Source organism: Suillus subalutaceus (assembly GCF_016647625.1).
Source record: "Suillus subalutaceus strain FC151 chromosome Unknown DFJ58scaffold_247, whole genome shotgun sequence".
In the NCBI taxonomy this organism is placed as follows: Eukaryota; Fungi; Basidiomycota; class Agaricomycetes; order Boletales; family Suillaceae; genus Suillus; species Suillus subalutaceus.
This window is the reverse complement of record NW_024540496.1, coordinates 36286-58387: the sequence shown is the minus strand read 5'-3', so window position 1 is coordinate 58387 and position 22102 is coordinate 36286. Positions and strand designations below refer to the sequence as shown.

Here is a 22102-nt window from a genome sequence, read left to right as displayed (position 1 = left end):
CATCCTCTGGGCTCTCCCGCCTACCATTCAATCAGCAACCGGGCCTTCCCGCCAACCCTACCAACATTTGGGCTCTCCCGCCGACCATATACGCATCTCTGGGCTCTCCCGCCTACCTTCATCAGCAACTGGGCCTTCCCGCCTACCCTACCAACACCATTTGGGCTCTCCCGCCGACCATATACGCATCTCTGGGCTCTCCCCCTACCGTTCATCAGCAACCGGGCCTTCCCCCACCCTACCACACCATTTGGGCTCTCCCCGCCGACCATATACGCATCTCTCTCTGGGCTCTCCCCTACTTCAATCAGCAACCCGGGCCTTCCCGCCTACCCTACCACACCATTTGGGCTCTCCCCCGACCATATACGCATCTCTGGGCTCTCCCATCTACCGTTCAATCAGCAACCGGGCCTTCCGCCACCCTACCAACACCATTTGGGCTCTCCCACTGTATAACATCATTTGGGCTCTCCTGCCTACCCCTTCTACTACTATCTGGGCTTCCCACCGACCCTAATATACCATTGGGCTCTCCCTCCTGACCATAATGACACTATTTGGACTCTTCCATCTACCTCTCAACTACTATCCAGGTGTTCCCACTCACCCTAATTATGCTATTATATGCTGGCCTTGATCAGCTCTTGTAGACTTCGGAGTATGTTCAAATCACATGCATTTCAGTATTTGTATTCAACCCAAAGTGCACATATTTCCATTTACCTGAGCACAATGAACACAAATCCATCTGAATATAGAAATTGAAATCTACAAAAAGCAATATTGTGTGCAAAGTACATGTCTACATAATTGCTAGTGTGGTAGACTGAATAGGATGACGGGCAAAAGACTTTGCAAAGTTTTGATGAGATGAGCAGCATTCAGCAGCCATATACAATTTGACACCCTAAAGATATAAGGACTTGTGGTGTAACGGTTAGAGTGTGTATGCCTGCATAGCATGTTTATGTGAGTTCGAACCTGCCAACGTGCATTTTAATATTTGTTTTTTTTCTTCAGCAGAAAAATCCGTGGAGGTCGATTCAATCCTCTTGCATGTGATGATAAATTATGTTGCCATTCGTCGTTGTCACCAAACCTTCTCACAGATATAGTGCGCAAACTTAATTTCACACGTTTTGGGCCGTTGGTACACATATGATTGCATTACAGATCGTCAACAAAAGGGAGACAGACATGACCTGTCTTGTTCCGACACATGGGAGTACTAACATTACATGTGAAAGCTTCATCCCCGCAAGAGACAACTGAAGTGATGAGGTACCCGAAGTACAACAGTGAGAGGTACACGAAGTACAACAGCTAGAGGTACCCGAAGTACAAAAACGTGAGGCGCTAATATGAACAACCAAAGGCAAGCAAAGTCAATATGAATGAGTGGACAGCACAATTCTTGCCCATGTTAGTAGCGAAACCGCGAAGGCCCGTCTTCATAATGAGAGTCACCAGCTCTCCTTACTTGGAACCTCTGATTGAAATCATCAGCATGATTTTGCCGGCGTGAGTGAGCAGGACGTCCAGGATAAGAACCATCATCGCTAAGCGACAGGAAAGTCTCGCGTTGCCTGTAGGTGGGCCGATAGTACCTTGAGCGAGATGGATCTCGCTGAGGGTATACAGGAGGTGAACGAGAATATTCACGGCGGCGGTTTGGGGCAACGAAATCTCTGTCCTCACGACGAGGGCCTGGGTAGGGCGCAAGCCTAAGCAATTAAATTAATATATGTTGGAAGTCGTGGAAAGGTAAGACATACTCCAAGTCTGCATCATTACGAGAGTCAGCGGGACGCTCCTCCATGCGGCGCATGAATGTAGGGTCAACCTGAAGAAGATCAACATTGAGTCTTGACGGAATAGCGTAGCACTTACCCGTAAAGGTTTCTTCGCCTTGAACGGCAGGCTAGCCTGTCGTCTTCCACCACCGACAGGTTCATCTCTGCTTGTAGGCAGAACAGGGCGAGATTCACGATCAAACACATTTGGGACTGAGGAAGATGAGTGTCCTCGCGGCGATGTACTGCTGTGAAATTGGTAGGGTGACGTTGGTTTGATGGCAAGGTCGGGGGGCTCGGAGTGACAGGAGATTCATGATCACTTGGCAGCGTGTCGTGAGTAGAGGGAGTCTGACCATCCGGATGTGCTTCATGAGCTGCCAATATATCTTCAGGGACAGACGCCTTAAATTTGGCGGAGTCTACTAGCTTGCGTAGCACAACATCCAAGGCACTGGTCACCAAGGGAATGTCGAACATCTCCGGCACCTCGTCATTGAGCTGCTTGATACATTCTTGCACAATCGACATCAGAAAACAAAGGTATAATGATAACGTGGAAATGACATACCATCTGGCCAAGCTGCGAACTCGATCTCGGGTACATCGACATCTAATTCACTCATGACGTCTTCCACAGTGCGCCCCTGACCTCGGCGCTTGCCCTTCGACTTCTTTTCTCTAGCTCTAACAAGCTCTCAGCTTCAGTGCGGAGCTCTGCCTCATAATAAGAATGCGCTTTGCGCTTGATGAAAGGAACGACAAGTAGCTTGAGGTGCTGAGAACTTAGGTTGTGAGGATTGAATTCGGGACCGATAGGAAGGACGTCTTCAGGCCAGTTCTTAATCATGAACTTGTACTGGAAAGCATAGTCAAGAAGCTTCCGCCACTGGACTGCTTTGGGTTGATACCCAAACTTCGCTATTTGAGCAGAATCCAATGAATCGTTGAATTTGGACAAACTTGAGTACTCACAAGTGTGCTCGAGTACCATAATTGGCCATATCCTCCTGTAACGGTCGCGGGGAGCCTCGTTTGGCTTTGAAAGTAGAATCTCGTAAGCCCCTACTCCCCCCATGAACTGCGGCACGGATATATTGTAGCCTTTCGCTCTGTGAATATATCAGGAGGTAGGAAAAGTCCAGAATAATAAGACGTACTTCGTTGCAGTCACGACCCAATCTAATATTGCGCGAGCATCCAGTTGATGCTCATTGATCAACTTGACTATGAGGTCGGAGCCCGCGACAAAGCCGGATGCCTGTCGAGCAGCCTCGTCTTGTGTTGTATCAAATATACAGCCGATGGCCTCGACTCCTTCAAGGCGAGAATAAGCAGACAACTGTATTGAGTCATTAGTCGTAATTTAGAATGCGCTAATGAAGTAGATGTACCTTTCTTGCAATATCCTCCCTCATTGACAAAATGGTCTTGGCGCGTGATTGATTGGTATTGCCGCCAGTAACGTTATAGTTGCGAATGATGTCCCACTCTTCGTCATCCTTGCCCATCGCATATGTTTTGCGTTGACGTTCTTTCCAGTCGATGATAGCTGAGACTCTCGAGTTAGCATCATATACACCACAGAATGGGGGACTGACATTCTTTGTCCTTGCGGGGGTTATTATCCATGAACCAGCGTTGGTGGGCATTCCAATCAGACTCTGATCGTGAATGCTTGATGGACAGACCAGCCTCAATGAGAATAGCGCGCGGACTTGCCATACTTGGCGCCAATCACCCGAGCTTCTTCTGCTGTTTTCTGTCCAAGTTCCTGAGCCTCATCGATGCCCTCCTGACATAGCCGTCCACGCTTTAAATGACCTGAGGGTTCGTCTTCATTCTCACTGTTGTCAATGTCCGGCGTCGGGCCAAAGACTATACTGGCTGGAGTGGGGTTGCCACCATGTGAAATAGCTGCATGCTTCTTGCGAACGGTTGTCGAGTGAGATGTTTTTTGGGAAGTGTTGGCCAAGGTAGTTTCGATCGCTGAAGACCTTTTCCTGCGCTTAGCAGGCGGTGAAGACGGGCTGTTGTGGTTGGGTCGAGGTCTTTGTTTGCATCTGACTCATGGGCGGAATCTTGATCAGATGTTGCGGGGCCTTCACGGTAGCTGGTATCCGATGAAGAGCTTTGAGAACCATCATCGAAATGTAAATTGTAGCTGCTTCTCTTGACCCTTCGAGGCCGAAGTCTCCTGGCTGCGTACAACAGATGACCATCAGCCCTCCCCACTAAGAGAAAAGTAAGATAGTACATACCTTGTGAAGTCTCGAAGTCCTTGTTATTTTCGCCACCCTCAGGCTCTTCATCGCCACCCTCAAGCTCTTCATCGCCACCCTCAGGCTCTTCATCGCCATCCTTGGCGTCGTTGTCGCTATCACCTTCTACGTTGTCTTCACGGTGACAACCGTCAGCCTTCCCAACGATATACTAAATGAAAAATATATACCTGAAGTCTTTCCACGTACGGAGCCATCATTATCCTCATCCTCATCTTCGTTAGCCTGGCTGTGTTCACGGTCTTCATTGGTCATATCATCATCGGCATCATTGTCGCTACCTTCATATCGTTCATCATCATCCATGCGAGTGTCCGTAACGGGTACGTCATCGTCGATGTCAGGTGTATCTATGAAAGGGGTTAGTATAGTTATTGTTGTGAATGCCGTAAGTCATTACCTGGGGGATGGTCGCTTTGCAACTCCATTCCAGAAGAGACGGAGTCCGCTGTGGGTTTTAAGTGTTGTTTGCGAGGGCGAGCAAGGATTCGAGCATAGTCCTCAAAGGTCGTACCCGAGGAACGTCGGGGTAAAGGACGAGGTTTTGGCCGGTGAGGGTCATCCGGAGCAGGAGATGACTCGGGACAGCATTTCTTTGGCGCTTATTATTTTGTTTGGCGGGGGGGTTGATGGCAACACCACTGCGTGTGCGCATGACATAGGTGCCAGACACTGTGGGGTCATGAGTGCCAGTACCGGTAGCACCACGACGGGCTGCATTTCTGGTAGACGGTGCCATTGAAACGTAGGCGGGCTTGATACTGAGAAAAGGGGTGCTTTACACGAATGTTGAAGCAGGGCAGCTTGTGAAACACGAAGTCTTACAGCTAGATTTCAAGACTCGAAGTCTTGACAGGACGATAGAAGAGTACAGAAAACTAATGGTTGCGAGTCAAAAGAAGAAAGATTCTTGTTTAAAAAACACGAACATTGCGGGTTTTAACTAATGGTAAGGCGCCCAATACACATCAAGAAATAATATTCCAAAGTTGTAATCCCGCCCAATCGACACCGAAACGAACAGAGGTACATTGAAAGAACATTGTTAGAAAAATGGAATATTCACCGCAAAGGATCGTATACTAACTTATTGGGGATGGCCCACATTAAAAAAGCTTCGAAACTTACGAAAATGAGGGTCCAAATGGGTGATGGGGCGAATATGAGCTCTCCGCGTAAGAGTCCAGGCTACTGGCGTACTGATGATGCCATGGTCATCATCAAAAATCTCCTCCAGCGTGTCGAGAAAAGAATGCTTACAATTATACGCGCCAGTGTCCCTACCATATTTTGCATACCCCAAACTTTGATTATCTGTTGTAAGTAGAATGAAACGATTGTATAATTGTAAGATGGGGGAGACGTACCGATCGGTAGTTGGAATACAAAGATGTTGAGCGTTCAAAATTCCCGCAGACGATGAAATAGAATTGAGTTGCTGGACATGCGCTTGCGCAGAGAACGAATAGATAGTGGCGCAGTGTTGAGGCATCCGACTCGTAGTCAGACAGCCAGACAGTGCTGGATGACGCGAAGTCACCCAGCCAAAGCGTGTCTGCCTCGAAGGCAGAACCATGCGATCAGGCCAGTCGATGCGGTGGAGACAAGGGTGGGAGATGAGGATGTCGTTGAAAAATCCTGCGTGTAATCAATTAGAATAGAGTTAAATGGACACATACATTTGTAGAGGATGGATGTGGGCGAGGTGTTGAGGTAGGTAGACCGTAATCTGACTCGTAGTCAGACGGCCAGATAGCGCTGGATGACACGAAGTCATACAGGCAGAACTTGTCTGCCTCGAAGGCAGACCATGCGATGAGGCCAGAGGTTGAAGATGGGGGCAAACGATGAGGGCAGAGGGCAGACGATGAGTGGAAACGGGGCCAAACATTGATGAGATTACTAAATTGGTCGAAATCAGAAGGGCTTTCCCAGGCTTTGGTCTGGGCTTTCCCACTCTAGGTAAGGGCTTTCCCACACTGAATCAAAGTGTGAAGTCCATTTTGAACGCTTTTCCTCATCCTCAACGCCACTCCTCATCGCGGCGGCTCACATTCCCCAGCCTATTCCCCAGCCTCTACAGTCTACCTTCGTGGTGGGCGTCCTTTGAGCAGCAACTTCGTGTTGTTTGCTACTATCGATTGCTTAGACTTCGGTCGGCAGTCTTGTCATCCACCAGCTCAGTATCGTGCTACGACCGCCTTGATTTATGCTATTATTACTAACATCACGCCCTCACCAGATCTCTCCCATCTTTCAAGACTCTTACTGCCTTCGTGGGTCTTAGACTTCATAGGTAAGTACATTCGTTATTCGTCACGCTATTATGACTACATTAGGTCTTTAACCAGACTCGCTCAAGACTCCTGTCGCCCTTTACAGTAAGTTCGTTCATTACACTGATTCATGCTATCATCACTGACACCACGCCTTCGTCAGATTTCTCCTGAATCTTTCAAGACACTCTCTCGCTCGCTATCTGCCTTCGTGGTAGCATTTTAATCGGCAGTGACTTCGAGTCGCTGTTTCGTTTAAATTTCCTTCCTCAGTGACTGCGAGTCGCTGTATCTTTCCCCGTTCTCGATATCACGGTTCCTGGAGCTACAACCATGTCGATTCCTGTCTTCAAGCCATTCATGCGCGATGGTGACCGTACGTTTTGGCATCTTCGTACCTCTACTACTCTTGATTGACGATATCCAGGTTACCTGACTGCCACTGATGCTTTCTGTGTGGCTACATATGGCCACCGAGTAATCACAACTCCCAACATGAAATTCATTCCCCAACCCTTCGACAACGAATCCGACATCATTCAAGCGCGCGCAGATGGTAGATATTGGGCCCTGGATCCCTTCCAGTGGCCGCAGATGTATGACGACTTATACGCTCGAAGTTTTGCAATCCCACGCCAGGAAGCCTATGCGGACGACTCAAGCATGATGTACGCATGGTTCAGACCAACTTTCGCAAGTGACTTCACGCCCATTTCTCCCGGCAATCTTTTTGGTCAACTCAAGACCGACATTGTCGGCCATCTCAAGCGCTTGTACGAGAAGGCCAATACGCGGGTTAGCAATTACAAGGTTGCAAGGTCCCACAAGGAGGATCATGTAGTTGGGTGGGCGCATGCAATGCGCGCTGTCTACGAGCGCTTCCAGCAAGCCATGGCCTGGCGCGACATCGTCATAATCGTTGCTGAATATCAGCGCCGGTTTCTCGATATCTGGGCGGTTATAGACTATTACGAAATTATCGAGCCTCGCATGCGATTCGTCGACACTACGCACAAGGTTAACCCCAAATGGATGGGTTGTTTGTTTCACCGAAGATGTCGCTATCGCTACGAAGGTGCACGCTGCTGGAGTTCCTGTCTGGCTTATTCGCGATGCCAGACTTGTCAATGCCAACATGAACATCGTCAAAGTCGTTTCCTTCACACCACCCGATGACCTCGTCATCGGCATGTATCATGATCCCGTCAAACTCTTCGCCCAACCATTCGACATCATCAACAGAGGTCCCAATAATCGCAAGCGTCATGAGGCCGCTCGTCAGCCGTATTCCAACTTTGAGAAGCTACCGGTTCCAAAACCCCAAGTGGAACAGATGGTAACGAGGGAGTCATTGGTAGGAAGGGCGCGCGTAGACAAAGGGAAGGCCAAAATGAGTGCCAAGCCTGCGCCGTGTAAGTTCAGCATTCTTCTTTCATGGTTGTTGTGACTAATTAATTCCTCAGACAATGCAACCGCTCCGCGTCAGAATAAAGCTGTATCTGGCCGTGACAAGTGGTCTGATATAGATCACCCTTATATGCCGCCAATGAACTCTTTCTTCAAGATAGCGTTGGAGGACGCAAACAAAGATATTATTCGCATCAAGCATCCCAGAGACAAAATGGATGATGGGTACTCGCTTCCCGATCCAGGTTTATTCGTTAACGTTCTTTCCCCGCAATCCTTGGTGAAGTACCTTGCCAACTGGCTGGCATGCCGCCCTACCTGGATAGAACGTGTCTATGACGAAAGGCCTCGACCTCTTCCTCGCGCCCAGAACTGGCGCGATTTCTTGATATCTCAGCACGCTCAGGAACCTTCGAACACGCGGACGTCCGGCAAGACCAGCAAGTCGAAAGCAGCGACTGCTTTACTTTTCCAAAAGGAAGTTCCGGTACTGCGGGCCTTGTGGGCAGGACCCACAAATGTTCACTGGCGTGGAAAGGATATAGCCATTTCCACGCTCGACAATCCCCCCGCAGATCTCGCACGCCAAATCGTATATGAAATCTGTGAGCAAAGTTTTCGATATGAGCTTCTGGACCTGGATGAGCATCTTGGGCGCGATGCACGTAAGGACAAGGAGGCGAGGAAGGAAAGGATGGAGCTTCTTCGTAGCATCTTCCCGTCGAAGTCGTTGAAAGTTTGGAACAGGGACTTACCTCAAGAGAACGACGGACTCAATGCGCCATCTTTCGACGCCGCTTTACCATATTTCGAAAGTTTCCGCAAGGTGTTGTCAGCGTGGGAGCACTTTCCCGAGTCCCTCAAACAACCTTTTGATGCTACCGGACGTGAGCACAACATATGGAAGGGGATGAAGGAATGTTGTCTCTTTTACGTTCAGTCTTATTTCGACAATACTGGTCGTCCACCTGTCGTTCCTCACTTACTGTATTCGGTCGCCTAGATCTAGATGCTGTGTGCTCTTTTCCCATCGCAATCATTGTCATCTTACGAATTTAATTCACATATACCCCCAATAGTCAATAATTTGTATACCACCTTGTGTTACCCATTGCTGTTGCAATCACATGGGATTTTGTCATGGTTGAACAGGTTATCTTAGATATCAACGTTTATTTTCCGCATACCGCTAATATTTCAGTTTCACAGAGCAGAGTGTACACAAACAGGTAGAGTTCCTTCCTTCACATTTGCTAGCCCTCATTTGCTCCAAAGGTTGATCGACGTATTCGACCACTTTTTCGTCTGTGTATTCGACGCAAGTTTGGGACTTCGAGTCCCTCCTAGTAGTTGACTTCGTGTCGACGTTGACCTTGGTGCGGGCTTCGTGCTTGCCTTCGACTATCTCCTAGTCGACTTCGGGTTGACACTGACCTTAGTGCGGGCTTCGTGCTTGCCTTCGTGTTGACACCAACCTTAACGCGGGCTTCGTGCTTGGCTCTCAATATCTCGTTATGGTCTCATCCAACCCTATCGCTGGGCCGTCCACTCCACCCTCTCACAATACGCAGCACACGAACTCATCACTTCTTCAATGGTGACGAGGAGGCGGCGACCGCAGCAAAGCAGCAAGTTTCATCTTCCTATAGCCCCCCCACTACTCGTACTTCCCGGAAGAAAACGCCTCACCCAACAATCACTCAATAATCCAGGAAGGTCACAGCAGCAACAGCCTTTGCGCGATGCCGATACTGCTAACCAGCATGATAGTCCATCCGCTGGGAATACTTCAGAGCGTGAAGAACACTCGTCTTTCTACAGCTCACTACACTACGTCTCCGATGGTGATTCAATCCTACCTTCCCCCTCGAAGGGCCGCCAAAAGAAGATGAATCAGTGGCGACGCTGGACAAACGAAGTCATTCCTTCCTTGATCAGCTCCATACCTTACATACTTGCGCAAATCGACTTCTCTTCGCGATCGAACTTGCAACTGCAGCCAAGATGGAGTTGCCTACCTTCAGTGCAAATCGTCTTGTCGACGGAGGGTTTCTCGATATCACTTGCCATACTCTTTCAATCGTATGTCTCTCTTATTACCTGAGTTATTAGTTGTCTGATAATATCGTAGATATCGAGATATTACGAATTGAGTGCTGCACTTGCGCGCCTGCTCCCCTTCAGCTCCTGTCTCGCGGTTACTTTGCCTGCGCTTCCCATCGCTCCTTCCCTCGCTGTCGACCTTCAGTTGCTGGAACTTGTCAAAACCTTGTTCGTACATACCACTCCCAACACAACTGCTTGGTGCGAAACACTCGAAGTCTTTTCTGGCTGGCCGCGGGTATCACCTTACCACCAAGGTGAGTCAAGTGCCTATACTGAGTTTTGAAGTATCAATATTTTATAAGGATCATCTTCGTCGTCGGTTTGGTAACGCCTATCATTGGTACTCTGTACTCTTCATGAGTGCTGATGATCACCTGTCCCAATGTCATTGGAACTCATCGCCCACTTCCACCGCCGTCCACTGAGGGACTAACACGTCCAAGTGACTATCTAAGGTCTCGTTGTCCGATTTGTTTTGGCTTGGATGATTGGCGAAAAAGTAGAACTCTTAATCTCAAGTAAGTGTTTCAATATTAGCAACTAAAACAATTCTAAAGTATATGATAGACCTGACGTCCATACTTGTATTGACGCATGCTTCACTCAAAAACGTTCATCGAGACCAACGCGGTGGAGGGCCAGATCCCCCAAACCCAGTCAGATCGGTTTTCCTTTCGGACGATGAGGTGACATCGATGGAGGTTCATGTGCGGAGTTGTCGCGGCAGACCCCTTGATCGGGGGTCGCAAGAGAAAGCGACCTGCAGCCACAGAAGAGGAGGGGGATGACTACGAGGATGGCATGCGAGTCCTGACGTCTGTGCTAGATGGCTGCGGTGATTCTTTTCTTGCCGCTGATGAGAAACGTGAAAAGGCTAGTACCCAATTTTTTGCAGATACAGGCGTGATGGCCATGCTATGTCGGCACGATCGTGTATTATGGCTCGCCAACATGACGTCGGCGGGAGAAAAGCAACACTATGCTCTCGCCCTCATCCAGAAACTTTTCGATAATCTCCCTACCGATATGACCGTTGGCCTGTTGTATGACATTGGCTGTCAGCTTCATCGAAGTTGTCCTCAAGTACCGACTCCTCGATGATGCGGTTCTTCGCCGTATAAACTTTCGCGATATCAGTCTTTCACGCCTACGGCCACCAATGGGGCATGTCAAATTATATACCATCCTCGCAAATGTGAAGGCTTTGGCCTTTCGGATGGAGAAGGTTGCGAGCGTTTATGGAGTGCACTGAAACATCTCATTGCTCCGCTACGCGTTTCTGGGGTGAGTGTCCTCTGTTTCGAAAATGATTGCATACGAGCTATAGCCGCTTATGACCATACTTGCCATGGTCGGTATTATTCATTCACCTCTGGACTATACTTTACATGTTTGCTTCTTACTGACCGCTTTTTCAGTTTCATCAGCGACTTTTTGTCCTCAACACTCAAGTCCGCACCTCGATGAGAAGAACCTTAGTTATATGGCAACTGGTTGATCCGGAGGTGGATAACTGCATCAAGAAGAAGAGTACTGCAACGCAGGCTCTAAGTGAGCTTTCAGTCGATGAGATCTGTGTACGCCAGGAATGGCAATCGCAAGTTGAATATCAGACGAAACCCCTGCCTCGTTAAGTGCTACCGTTCGTGATGTACAATTACAATATTCATGCACGTGAACTCGACAGGAGATCGAGACAAATAATGACGAGGAGGAGAAATCTCAAAAATTCTCTCCCTTGAGAAATCTCTTATTGAGATTGATGGAGCGTTGCGACGCATGGAAACGCAACTTTGTATGGGAAATGTTGACAATCTCACTGACTACAATCTTCGTCTCATTGAAGAGCGCGCTCACCGATCAAGAGTCGCAGACACTTTGAGCCGCTGGAAGACAAGACTTGGCATCAGTCAGCGCACCCGTCTAGAACAACTACGTCGCAACATATATCTACAAGTCCGTTTAGACGCTCAAGCTCTTTAAACGCGTATCCGCGAACGACTCTCGACAGCGCAAGTTCGAAATTGAGAAGCTTGAACGCTCTTACAGGCAAGCTGTAAACGGTACTTATGTTCTAACTTGTACATGAGGACCTCAACTGACTGCATTTTTTTGTCACAGAGCGCAGCTTTAATTCCATGTCGATGCTGCAATCCAGCGGCGCACTCCTACGATACGAAGCTCGTGTCCACATATAATAACTTATGTGCTGATCTTAGTGCTCTTATCAGACACGCCGCAGTCCTCCGAATGCTATACCACCCAACCCCATCTCTCCTACCGGTATTTTTGATCTGATATTGATGCTGATATTTGGGGAGGACATTGGACTTGACGATGTCGTGCCGGAACCCCCTGATTGGCTAGCTGATGAGGGTCACACGTGCTGCGATCAGACTGCTGCTTGAGATTGACCGATGCAACGAAGAAGAGTCTCGTGTGAAGGTAGAGCGCTGTGCTCTGCAAGAGTGGGCCATGCGTGAGTGGGATGGTCTACAGAGGGCGCGTGCACATGCAAGTGAGTTTTGGACGCACCTCACTATATTCCATGCTGACTTTCGAAGAAGATGATGAAGCGATCCTCTATCACATGAATTGCCGTGCTCGACAATTCATTGTCCTTGTACTGGGGTGGCAGACGAAGGTTCGTCCCATTCCATGTGCATGGCCTATGCCTGACTGCTGGGGGCCGTCTCAAACCGAACTTGCTAATGGGACCCCTGTGGTGTACCCTGATGACCCTGATGACGAAGATCATGTATCGGATGATGGAGATGACTGGGAATCTGATATTGGCTGTGGTGATGAGGAGCTTATGGATGTTTTAGAAGATATTGCATTAGCGGATCAGTATAGAGGGCAAGAGGAAACATGACATCGAGGGTTGACTATGTAATTCATGAATCATTGATAGATAGCCCAACAAAACGTGTTAGATTTAATTTGTAGTACTCTAGGTGTGCTGCACAATCTAAATCTGATGAGGAAAATGTAATTGGTACTTGATATCAGAGAGGTCGAGAATGTGCATATCACGTGATTTGACCATTATGGTCAGAAATTTCCAAAGGCGCCTTGCAAGGGACCCCACTTGAGTTTGATTGAGGGGTTGCAAGAGCACCTGAAAATTTTCCAAGTTAATTGGAAAGAACTTGCCTGTGTGTTTGCACAGAGCCGCAGTGCAAGGAGCTGGTCAATTTACCCTCACTTGCAATATTCCGGCTTCCAAGGCACTTCAACAAATGGTGTTGGTAGGATCAGTGGGAAGGCCCGGTTGCTGATCGAACGGTAGGCGGAAGAGCCCAGATGATGCATATATGGTCGGTGGGAGAGCCCAAATGGTGTTGGTAGGGTTGGCGGGAAGGCCCGGTTGCTGATCGAACGGTAGGTGGGAGAGCCCAGAGGATGTGTATATGGTCGGCGGGAGAGCCCCAACATGGTGTTGGTAGGGTTGGCCGGGAAGGCCCGGTTGCTGATTGAACAGTAGGCGGGAGAGCCCAGAGGATGCATATATGGTCGGCGGGAGAGCCCAAATGGTGTTGGTAGGGTTGGCGGAAGGCCCAGTTGCTGATCGAATGGTAGGCGGGAGAGCCCAGAAGATGCGTATATGGTCGGCGGGAGAGCCCAAATGATGTTGGTAGGGTTGGCGGGAAGGCCCGGTTTGCTGATTGAATGGTAGGCGGGAGAGCCCAGAGGATGCGTATATGGTCGGCGGGAGAGCCCAAATGGTGTTGGTAGGGTTGGCGGGAAGGCCCGGTTGCTGATTGAACAGTAGGCGGGAGAGCCCAGAGGATGCGTATATGGTCGGTGGGAGAGCCCAGTTGCTAATTGAATGGCAGGCGGGAGAGCCCCGATGATGTGTATGGGGTGGGCGGGAAGGCCCAGATAGTACTAGAGAGGTAGGCGGGAGAGCCCGAACAGTTGCCATTAGCTAGTCAGATTTATCTATCCCCCCCCCTCTAGATAGCATCCCAAATTGAGATTGGCGGCCTACATTCCTCTCTTCACCTCTCATACCTCCATTAGAAAGATTTGCTTCATTGGCGATGACAAACAATTGCCACACTATGGTCAGGATGATATCCACGACCTGAAGAGCATCTTCGAGGTCAAGCATCTCAAGGACCATGCCCTCTTCCTGAACACACAATACAGGATGCCTCCTCAAATTGGAAACTTCATCTCTCAAGCTGTATATGATGGCCTACTCGAGTCGAATATGCAACACCCCGTCACGAATGAGAGGATGGCTTATCATTTTATCAACATTCCCAGCCAGGAACAGTAACATAGAAATAGCCGGAAGAACCTGGACAGTGCCAAACCATTTTCCATATTGCTACCATATTGCAAGCAAAGAATAAGCGATTCCGCATTATCACCCCTTACGACACTCAGCAGACATGAGATAGGTAAAGATCCCACATTTTATTGCATATTATCTTTGCCACCCCCCCTTCCTTGCACACCCACCCCCCCGTCGTCTTATGACAGACTCGCAAGTAAAGCTCCCACATTGTATTGCATATTATCTAATGCCACCCCCCCTTCCTTGCACACCCCCATGTCGTCTTATGTTAGACTCGCAAGTAAAGCTCCCACATTTTTTTTGCATATTATCTTTGCCACCCCCCTTCCTTGCACACCCCCCCCGCTTTGTCTTCTAACAGACTCGCAAGTAAGCTCCCACTATTGCATATTATCTTGCCACCCCCCCTTCCTTGCACACCCCCCCGTCGTCTTATGACAAACTCGCAAGTAAAGCTCCCACATTTTATTGCATATTATCTTTGCCACCCCCTTCCTTGCACACCCCCCCCCCCCCCCCGCTTTGTCTTCTAACAGACTCGCAAGTAAAGCTCCCACATGTTATTGCGTATCTGAGTCTGTGCCACCCCCCCGCCTTGTCTTCTAACAGACTCGCAAGTAAAGCTCCCACATTTTATGCATATCTGAGTCTGCGCCACCCCCCCCGCCTTGTCTTCTAACAAACTCGCAAGTAAAGCTCCCACATGTTATTGCATATCTGAGTCTGTGCCACCCCCCCCGCTTTGTCTTCTAACAGACTCGCAAGTAAAGCTCCCACACTTTATTGCATATATCTAATGCCACCCCCCCTTTGTTGCACACCCCCCGTCGTCTTATGACAGACTCGCAAATAAAGCTCCCACATTTTTATTGCATATTATCTTTGCCACCCCCCCTTCCGTGCACCCCCCCTGTCATCTTATGACAGACTCGCAAGTAAAGCTCTCACATTTTATTGCATATCCAAGTCTGTGCCACCCCCCCTCTTTGTCTTCTAACAGACTCGCAAGTAAAGCTCCCACATTTTATTGCATGTTGCTCGCAAGACAACCTCATTACTCAATGACTAGTGCTGCACTCAGTTAGACTTCTCTTACGTTTAGGACGCTGTTTCAAGCCAAAAATCCTGCAGGTTTTTGTCCCATATCAAATCTTGTCTCAAGTGCATATACTGGCCTTGCATACCTAGTACTACTCCTTCTATGGATGTACAAATCGTGAATTTTTATGCCGTCAAAATGTCTGAAAAAGGACCCCTATCACCCCTATTTATGATGGGAAAGCCCTCCTGATAAATGCCCTGGGACATCCCAGAGACATGCTAGAGTGATCCCAGTTGGGATTGGGAAAGATCAAAAAATAGGTCCTTGGGATGGCCCAGATACTTGCTTCAGTATGGACCGGGACATCCCAGTACATGGGGTAAAATACTGGGAATACCATCCTAGAACACACCCACTAGGTCCTTTGCTAGCCACAAACACATAGACCTAAGAGGTCATTTCAAGTGGTTGACTGAAGTGCACATTTACCTTCTTCCTACTATTATACCTATAGAGCCTGACACAAGCTGCCAGTCAACTAAATCATTCCCACAAGTGCCTGATCATGTTGCAGCTCCAATACCAACAGTTTATCACCATCAACTTTATACACTGAATGTTTGATGTCACTGTAACAATCAAGCTTGAACTGAGTTTGTATCAGTCATAATTTATCTGACTCACCTTTAGTCATCTCCAACACTTTCTACATCAGTGCTGGCACTTCTTATATTGGACTCCATTGGATACCCATTGGACCCACTTAGACATTTCACACATGCATCCTCCCTATTTCCAGTCCAGTCCTGCCTAACTCCACTGGTGCATAGTCAGTTATTTCTCATTACTGATACTGTAGACAGTGTTATTACATGGATTCCCACTGGGGATAGCACCTCATGGCCTTTTACATACATACTTGGACCTAGGCAATAGCATGGGTTTTGAAAACCCACATGGGTCATGGGTATGGATACCTGTGGGTTGGGTAGGAGTCTCAGCTTTCTGACCCTCCATATATCCATACCCATAGGCATAGTATGGGGACTCAAGAAATTTAAGGCTTAGAATAGGCCATTATCCACTTTTATTCTCAATACCTCCACACTGCAATGAGCTGCAGCCACAGCCACTGTGACAATCAAGTTTTCTCTGGGCTTAAATTGACAGTTTCCACTTAATTATGGGTTTCATCCCTCTTGACATAACTGCATCAAATAATTGACTTGAAAATGATAAAGCCTTATCTAACCTGAAACTTATACAATATCTAGCAGAATTGTAATCTACTTGAGAAAGCTTTTGTAAGAAAACAGGCTATCCAAAGAGGACAACAAGAAGAAGCAAGGTTCAATAACTACTAACATGCATACTACATGCTGGTATGATTATGTAAGGTACTGTATGAAGCAGCAAAGTACGGATTTCCAGGTAGGCCATGAAGGAGGGTGACTAAGATGATGGTACTGTTGACTTCAAAACTGGTAGATTTGAGGCAAAAAGTGAGGTCTTGTACAGATGCAATCCAGGCTTACATGAGCTGCTCATATGAGTGAGGTTGTCCCAGATGGCCTTGGGGTCTCCATCTTCAACATGTGCATGTGGAAGTTGAGAGGTAGAGAGGTGAAGTAAGTTTGGCCCTTGCAAGCTTCTGCTTGCAGACAAAGGCTTTCACCTGCTTTGAATTGGATCCAAACAAGGGCCTAGTCTCTGCACCTTTCATGACATCCCACAGGTCCTGCTCCTCCAGAAGGGCCTCCATTTGCATGCTCCATTCCACATAGTTAGTGTCATTGAGCTTTTTGAAAATGATTTTTGACATCATGAAGAGTTGAGATAGGAAGGGGAAGGATGGTGTCATACAGACAAGGTACGAAGGTATCATGCACAGGGAACTGCACAGGTACGGGTATACCCGTGCGGGTGCGGGATACGTGTGGGGTACAGGTACGGGTCAGGTATTGTGACACCCATACCCCTACCGGTACCCTCACGCTGGGTTTTGATTAAAATAGAAGGCCACGCAATGCGTAACATTTGATTAACTAAAAATAGCATTACTGTACAGTTGCAAACAGTTGAATTTTAAACAAAATGGTGCTACAATATTCTGCTAGCGTGACACATCCAGCCCTGCAAATTTTCATCATCCACTAGTACCACCACCCACCATGCAGCCCAACAATACTCTTGCGGCTATGGCAAACTGCATACTAACATTGTTTTGTTTGCATCTGTTAGATCCTAAAGGATGCAATGCTCTACTTCTCATGTGCAACACCCAACCTTACGACTGTGATCCCAGCAATGGATCACGTCGATAATATGCTCACATCCTACTCCTACAACAGAAAATATATACTCTCAATCCATTCTGCAGTTTGGCTCGCTAAGAACACCCTCAACCGCTATTACCAGCTCACAGACAACTCTGTGACATATTGAATCGCAATGGGTATGTAATGTTCCATTTTTGTTTTTGTTTTTAAAAGACTGACATTTATATAACTCTAGTCTTACATCCACAGCATAAACTAACATACTTTAAAGCAGCACGATGGGAAGATGACTGGATCAAAATGGCAGAGAGACTTGTGCAGCGAAGAATTTGAATGTTCGTACTTATTGATCAACAGCAGCTCTGATGTGGAGTCCGAGATTGGTGTCTTCAAGTCAAATGACAATGTACAGATGGTATGATTTGTTTTATTCTTTATTTCGCATCTGTACTAAATAATTCTTAGAGTGATAATATCTTTGACAACCTCCCAGTGCTCACACCCCCAAAACCTGTTAACTCAGACTCCGAAATCGACCAGTACCTCAGTATGGACGTGGAACATGTCACTCACCCTATTGCTTGGTGGCGCAAACATCAGAAGTCTTTCCCCCAGCTTTCATGCATGGCTATTGACTATCTTACCATCCCTGGTATGTAACTAACTTGTTTAACGCACTGCAAGCTTACATTGGCCCACAGCAACATCTGTTGATGTTGAACAGTTGTTCAGTCGCGGGCATCTCATCTTGTCGCATGTCAGAAACCGTCTATCAGCTCAGTCGACACGCACGCTTCTTTGTCTTGGCCTATGGAGTGAGTTGGGCCTCATCGAGTCTGATGATGTGATTCAGGTATCAAAGCTCCCAGATGTTGTGGGGGAAGATGAAGTCATGGCTGATGGATGCGACAGTATTTCAGACTAGCTTATACACTTGTTATCTTGTAGTTGTAATTCACAGATACCCACCAGTCTGTTATGTAAGTACCCATCGAAAAACCCGTACCCATGCAGTTCCCTAATCATGCAGATGGATGGTGGCAGCAGCATCATACAGACAGCAGCAGTGGTGTCACATGGACTGTCCAACACAAAGATAGTGGCTTGAGTTGTAGTTTGAGGGACTGTGCAGTGGCTAATTGAGTAAGCAGAGGTGAGACTAGAGCTCAGGGCTCAAAATGTATAAGAAAACAGGCTGTTCAAAGAGGACAATAATGATGAGAAGCAAGGTTTGATAACTACTAACTTGCATACTACATGCTGGTACAATTATGTAAGGTACTGTATGAAGCGGCAAAGTACAGATTTCCAACAGCTTTATATACCTGGACCAAGTTGGATGAGAACTGCCTGAAGCATAATCATGGCAGACAGCTTGTAATTGCCTGCCATCTTTTCACATGTTACAAAGCATGATAAAGGTTCATAAGGCCAGGCTGTTTCAGACACAAGTTGTGAGTAACCTGAGGGTGCTGATGAAATACCAGCAAGTCTCAGGCCTTGTCACTCATTTTTATAAATACAATCAGTTTTTTATTAAAGGGGTATACAGAGGTAGTATGGTAGTATTACTGCATAAGAAAGAGGGCAGTAGGGAGCACACTGATCGTCAAATGGTGCAAGCAGTGGGTTAAGAAGCTAACATTAACTAGCAGTGGCCACCTGAGACCATTTTCCATCACCATGGTAAGGATTTTATAGCTCTCTGTCTATCAAGGATCACATTTGCAAGACATGACATATTTCAACCACAATTGTGGATTTATTGTGATATGTTATCCTTCAATGCCAATTTGCCCATGCTTATGTATCACTTTGTCTAGCATTACTTTTGCATACAATACAGTGGATTTTTGATTGGATCTTCCCAAATAAATCTAGGAAAACATTGTCTCACCAATTTCATGATGTGCTCATGAAGATAACTATCATTCTCCTATCACAACAATTCTTGATGAAGGGGGGAACTGGTACAAAAAGTTCCAAACACCTAGAATATGTATTGCTCAATTGTTTCAAGGTGTCCATCCAAGCTGTGACACTTTGCTCTGAGGTATGGCACAGTGAAGTACTAGGTCCACTAGAAATATGGAGTATGGTTGCATATAAAACACATTACCACACAATTACTTGGATGTCTGCCATTGTAATTACTAGTATTGAGTTGAGCTAGAACCACATCTAATTACCACGCTGTGCAACACTAAGCGGCCAGAGCCGAAACGACAAGCAATACAACATTATGGATACTCTGCAGAGTGCCAGGAATATATACAATTCACTATGGTATCATAGGTATGTGGGGAATCAATAAGTGAGCGACCTATGCAAACAAACATTGTCGAAAGCGATTTTGCGGCGATAATAACAAGAGAAGGGGTTATCATAAAATGGAAGGGAGCTAACTTAGTCGGTACAGTTCGGCACAACGGCACGCCTAGGAAGTTTTCGGGAGAGATATGGATGCAGTCTGCCTGCCTGAAGAACCATTCGTGCGGGATTGAGTTTGACGCTTGACTTGTGCTTCCATTTTGATACGTTGCTTTCGAACATCGTCATCTTTCAGCTTCATCATTAGAGCTTGATTAAGGAATGCGTCTGCTGTCGAGGGCAGGCATGCGAGAGGTGGATGAACAAGGTATTCCATAGCAGCTTCTTCCGATGTCGCTTGCAAGAGCAGATGTCGCATGCATTGAACGAGCGCAAGCCCAACACGAAACAAAAGAGTGACGCCTAATAAAGTATAAATAGGACGAACGACGGAAAAGTATGCCACGTACCTTCATACAAGAAAACGTCCCAGATACGGTGAAGATATTCAACAGGCAACGTTCCGACAAATAGGGTAGAGAACCTGTGCAAGATCAGAAAACATGGAAACCAAGAGGTGCATATTGATACGAACCAAGCTTTCGCTATCGCGCCAGGGGGGATACTAAACGTGACATAGAGCTTTTTGCACACGGAAGGATCATTAGCTTCGATGGCTTTGCTGAGCAATGCAGCATCGACTTCCAACTGAATGGTATTGGCCGAGAAGTACGGACGAAGATGGGCGTCCATCATCGAAGCGAATATCCAAAAAGCATCTTCTTCGGGCGATAGCAACAACAGATGACCAGCTATAGAAGTTAGTCCTGACAACCCCACATCATATCAATCAGCAACGATGCGAACCTCGGACACGGCGAAGATGTACCTGAGCTATATTGGATATCTGGCACCATATTGAGATAGGCCTGTAGGAGTGATACTAAAGGGCCATCGAAGGGATGCAGTTGCATCTGATCAGGGAAATACGCTTTTGCATCCTTCTCGATATCTGAAAAAGCAGGGACTCTTTGCCTTTTGCCCAGCTGCGCATATACGCCGGGAATCGCGCGAGCTTTACTGTCGCTGAGATGACACCACACCAAGTATCGCACCGACGAAGGCACTCCGTCCAACAAGAGACGCTTGACCTTCTTGTTCCTGCGTGCTTGAGATGGCGGGACCATAGGTAGGAGGGCCATCCACTTGACCTCACGCTGGCGGTGAGCATCTATTGACACAGGTGACTCCACTGGCGGGGTACCCGACGAGAACGCATCAGGGAACAGGGGGGACCGTGGGGCGCTCGAATGCATCGACGCAGCATCGCCTTGCATGACACCAGGGGAATCGAGGTACACTGCATCAGCATCACGTCCAGCATACGAGGATTCCTGACTGGAGCGACCCAATGCTTGCGGTAAGGTTGGTTTCACAAGTTCAAAGTCCATGTCTTGTACTTGCACAGTTTCGCTCTCCTGGTTATCCAACGAAGACGCCACGCTCGCAGCATCGTCAAGCTTCGATTTGATGCTCATCTTACCACGAAGTGCGGGGAGACTGAGCTTTCCCCGAAGTTGGACTTCGTGTGTAAGGGGCGATGATCGCGCTGACTGTGAGTGCCATTCCGCAATGGGAGGTGGAGATGCCATTTGAGAACGTGAATCGGTAGAATCAGAACTCTGTCGAGGAGGCGCACTATCGATGGAGTTCTTCCTCGGTGTGTCCGATGACCCGTGACGAACATTGGTCACCCAAGGATTTGGCGAAGTAACGTTGTTAGCTGACACTGACGTGCGTCCTGTCATTGCAGATACCGGCGATGCATCCTTGTCACGATCGCTGTGGTTACTCGGACTAAAGCTGGGCACAGGGCTAGCCGAAGAGCTTCCTGTAGACGGAGGCCGCAACCCGAACTTCGCAACACTTGGAATAGGGGATGGCTGTTGGAAACCAGGGGTGACTGGTGACTTGAGCTGGCCTGCATTGGGCGATGGAGAAGAAACAGCGGCATTGGGACTTCGTTCACGATTCAAGTTGCCATTATGTAGGGAAAGAGGTGAGGGAATGTGACGTGCCCTCAAAGAAGCTGGGAGACCATTTGACGTGGGTGCAGACATAGATGCAGGCTGTGAAGAAGGGGAAGGTGTGGAAACAGAGGGGGAAGTCACAGATACGCTTTGCGCCTTAGACACTGGTTCTTCACGGCTACATCGCTCATCAGTTTCGACTCTTCATCGCTGTTCAAGATAAACTCACCTTCGCTCAGGCAAAGCACTAGCATTTCCAGTTTCC

General features: G+C 47.7%; 6 protein-coding genes across 6 annotated transcripts; 4 read left to right on the top strand and 2 right to left on the bottom strand.

Annotated features, from left to right (window-relative positions):
* Positions 1 to 35: 35 nt before the first annotated feature.
* Positions 36 to 545, top strand: DFJ58DRAFT_736072 (uncharacterized protein; the record flags this gene model as incomplete). Its single annotated transcript, XM_041386741.1, has 1 exon — positions 36 to 545. A coding segment is annotated over one exon (510 nt), but the record flags the coding sequence as incomplete, so codon positions are not given.
* An 881-nt stretch (positions 546 to 1426) lies between these two features.
* DFJ58DRAFT_847813 (uncharacterized protein) lies at positions 1427 to 6118 on the bottom strand (the record flags this gene model as incomplete). The annotated part of the gene is given in 22 exon segments (XM_041393526.1): positions 1427 to 1589; positions 1611 to 1727; positions 1779 to 1846; positions 1894 to 2009; positions 2153 to 2311; positions 2368 to 2392; positions 2449 to 2717; positions 2772 to 2908; positions 2957 to 3138; positions 3191 to 3473; positions 3515 to 3826; positions 3865 to 3997; positions 4058 to 4229; positions 4268 to 4428; positions 4479 to 4500; positions 4593 to 4839; positions 5207 to 5277; positions 5339 to 5392; positions 5446 to 5599; positions 5619 to 5716; positions 5758 to 6036; positions 6059 to 6118. The coding sequence occupies 22 exon segments, from the start codon at positions 6116 to 6118 to the stop codon at positions 1427 to 1429; spliced, it is 3282 nt and encodes a 1093-aa protein (XP_041236035.1).
* A 569-nt stretch (positions 6119 to 6687) lies between these two features.
* On the top strand, positions 6688 to 8764 carry DFJ58DRAFT_736070 (uncharacterized protein; the record flags this gene model as incomplete). Its single annotated transcript, XM_041386740.1, has 4 exons — positions 6688 to 6730; positions 6782 to 7371; positions 7430 to 7766; positions 7818 to 8764. The coding sequence occupies 4 exons, from the start codon at positions 6688 to 6690 to the stop codon at positions 8762 to 8764; spliced, it is 1917 nt and encodes a 638-aa protein (XP_041236034.1).
* Positions 8765 to 9355: 591 nt separating this feature from the next.
* Positions 9356 to 12742, top strand: DFJ58DRAFT_736069 (uncharacterized protein; the record flags this gene model as incomplete). The annotated part of the gene is made up of 12 exons (XM_041386739.1): positions 9356 to 9605; positions 9659 to 9843; positions 9893 to 10121; positions 10595 to 10950; positions 11005 to 11151; positions 11286 to 11444; positions 11555 to 11662; positions 11834 to 11930; positions 11989 to 12053; positions 12099 to 12243; positions 12296 to 12385; positions 12435 to 12742. 12 exons carry the CDS (start codon positions 9356 to 9358, stop codon positions 12740 to 12742), a joined length of 2139 nt encoding a protein of 712 aa, XP_041236033.1.
* Positions 12743 to 13840: 1098 nt separating this feature from the next.
* DFJ58DRAFT_670852 (uncharacterized protein) lies at positions 13841 to 14155 on the top strand (the record flags this gene model as incomplete). The annotated part of the gene is made up of 1 exon (XM_041382901.1): positions 13841 to 14155. A coding segment is annotated over one exon (315 nt), but the record flags the coding sequence as incomplete, so codon positions are not given.
* A 5779-nt stretch (positions 14156 to 19934) lies between these two features.
* DFJ58DRAFT_670856 (RabGAP TBC) lies at positions 19935 to 21123 on the bottom strand (the record flags this gene model as incomplete). The annotated part of the gene is made up of 4 exons (XM_041382902.1): positions 19935 to 20230; positions 20278 to 20351; positions 20403 to 20634; positions 20697 to 21123. 4 exons carry the CDS (start codon positions 21121 to 21123, stop codon positions 19935 to 19937), a joined length of 1029 nt encoding a protein of 342 aa, XP_041236031.1.
* Between the last annotated feature and the right edge of the window lie 979 nt (positions 21124 to 22102).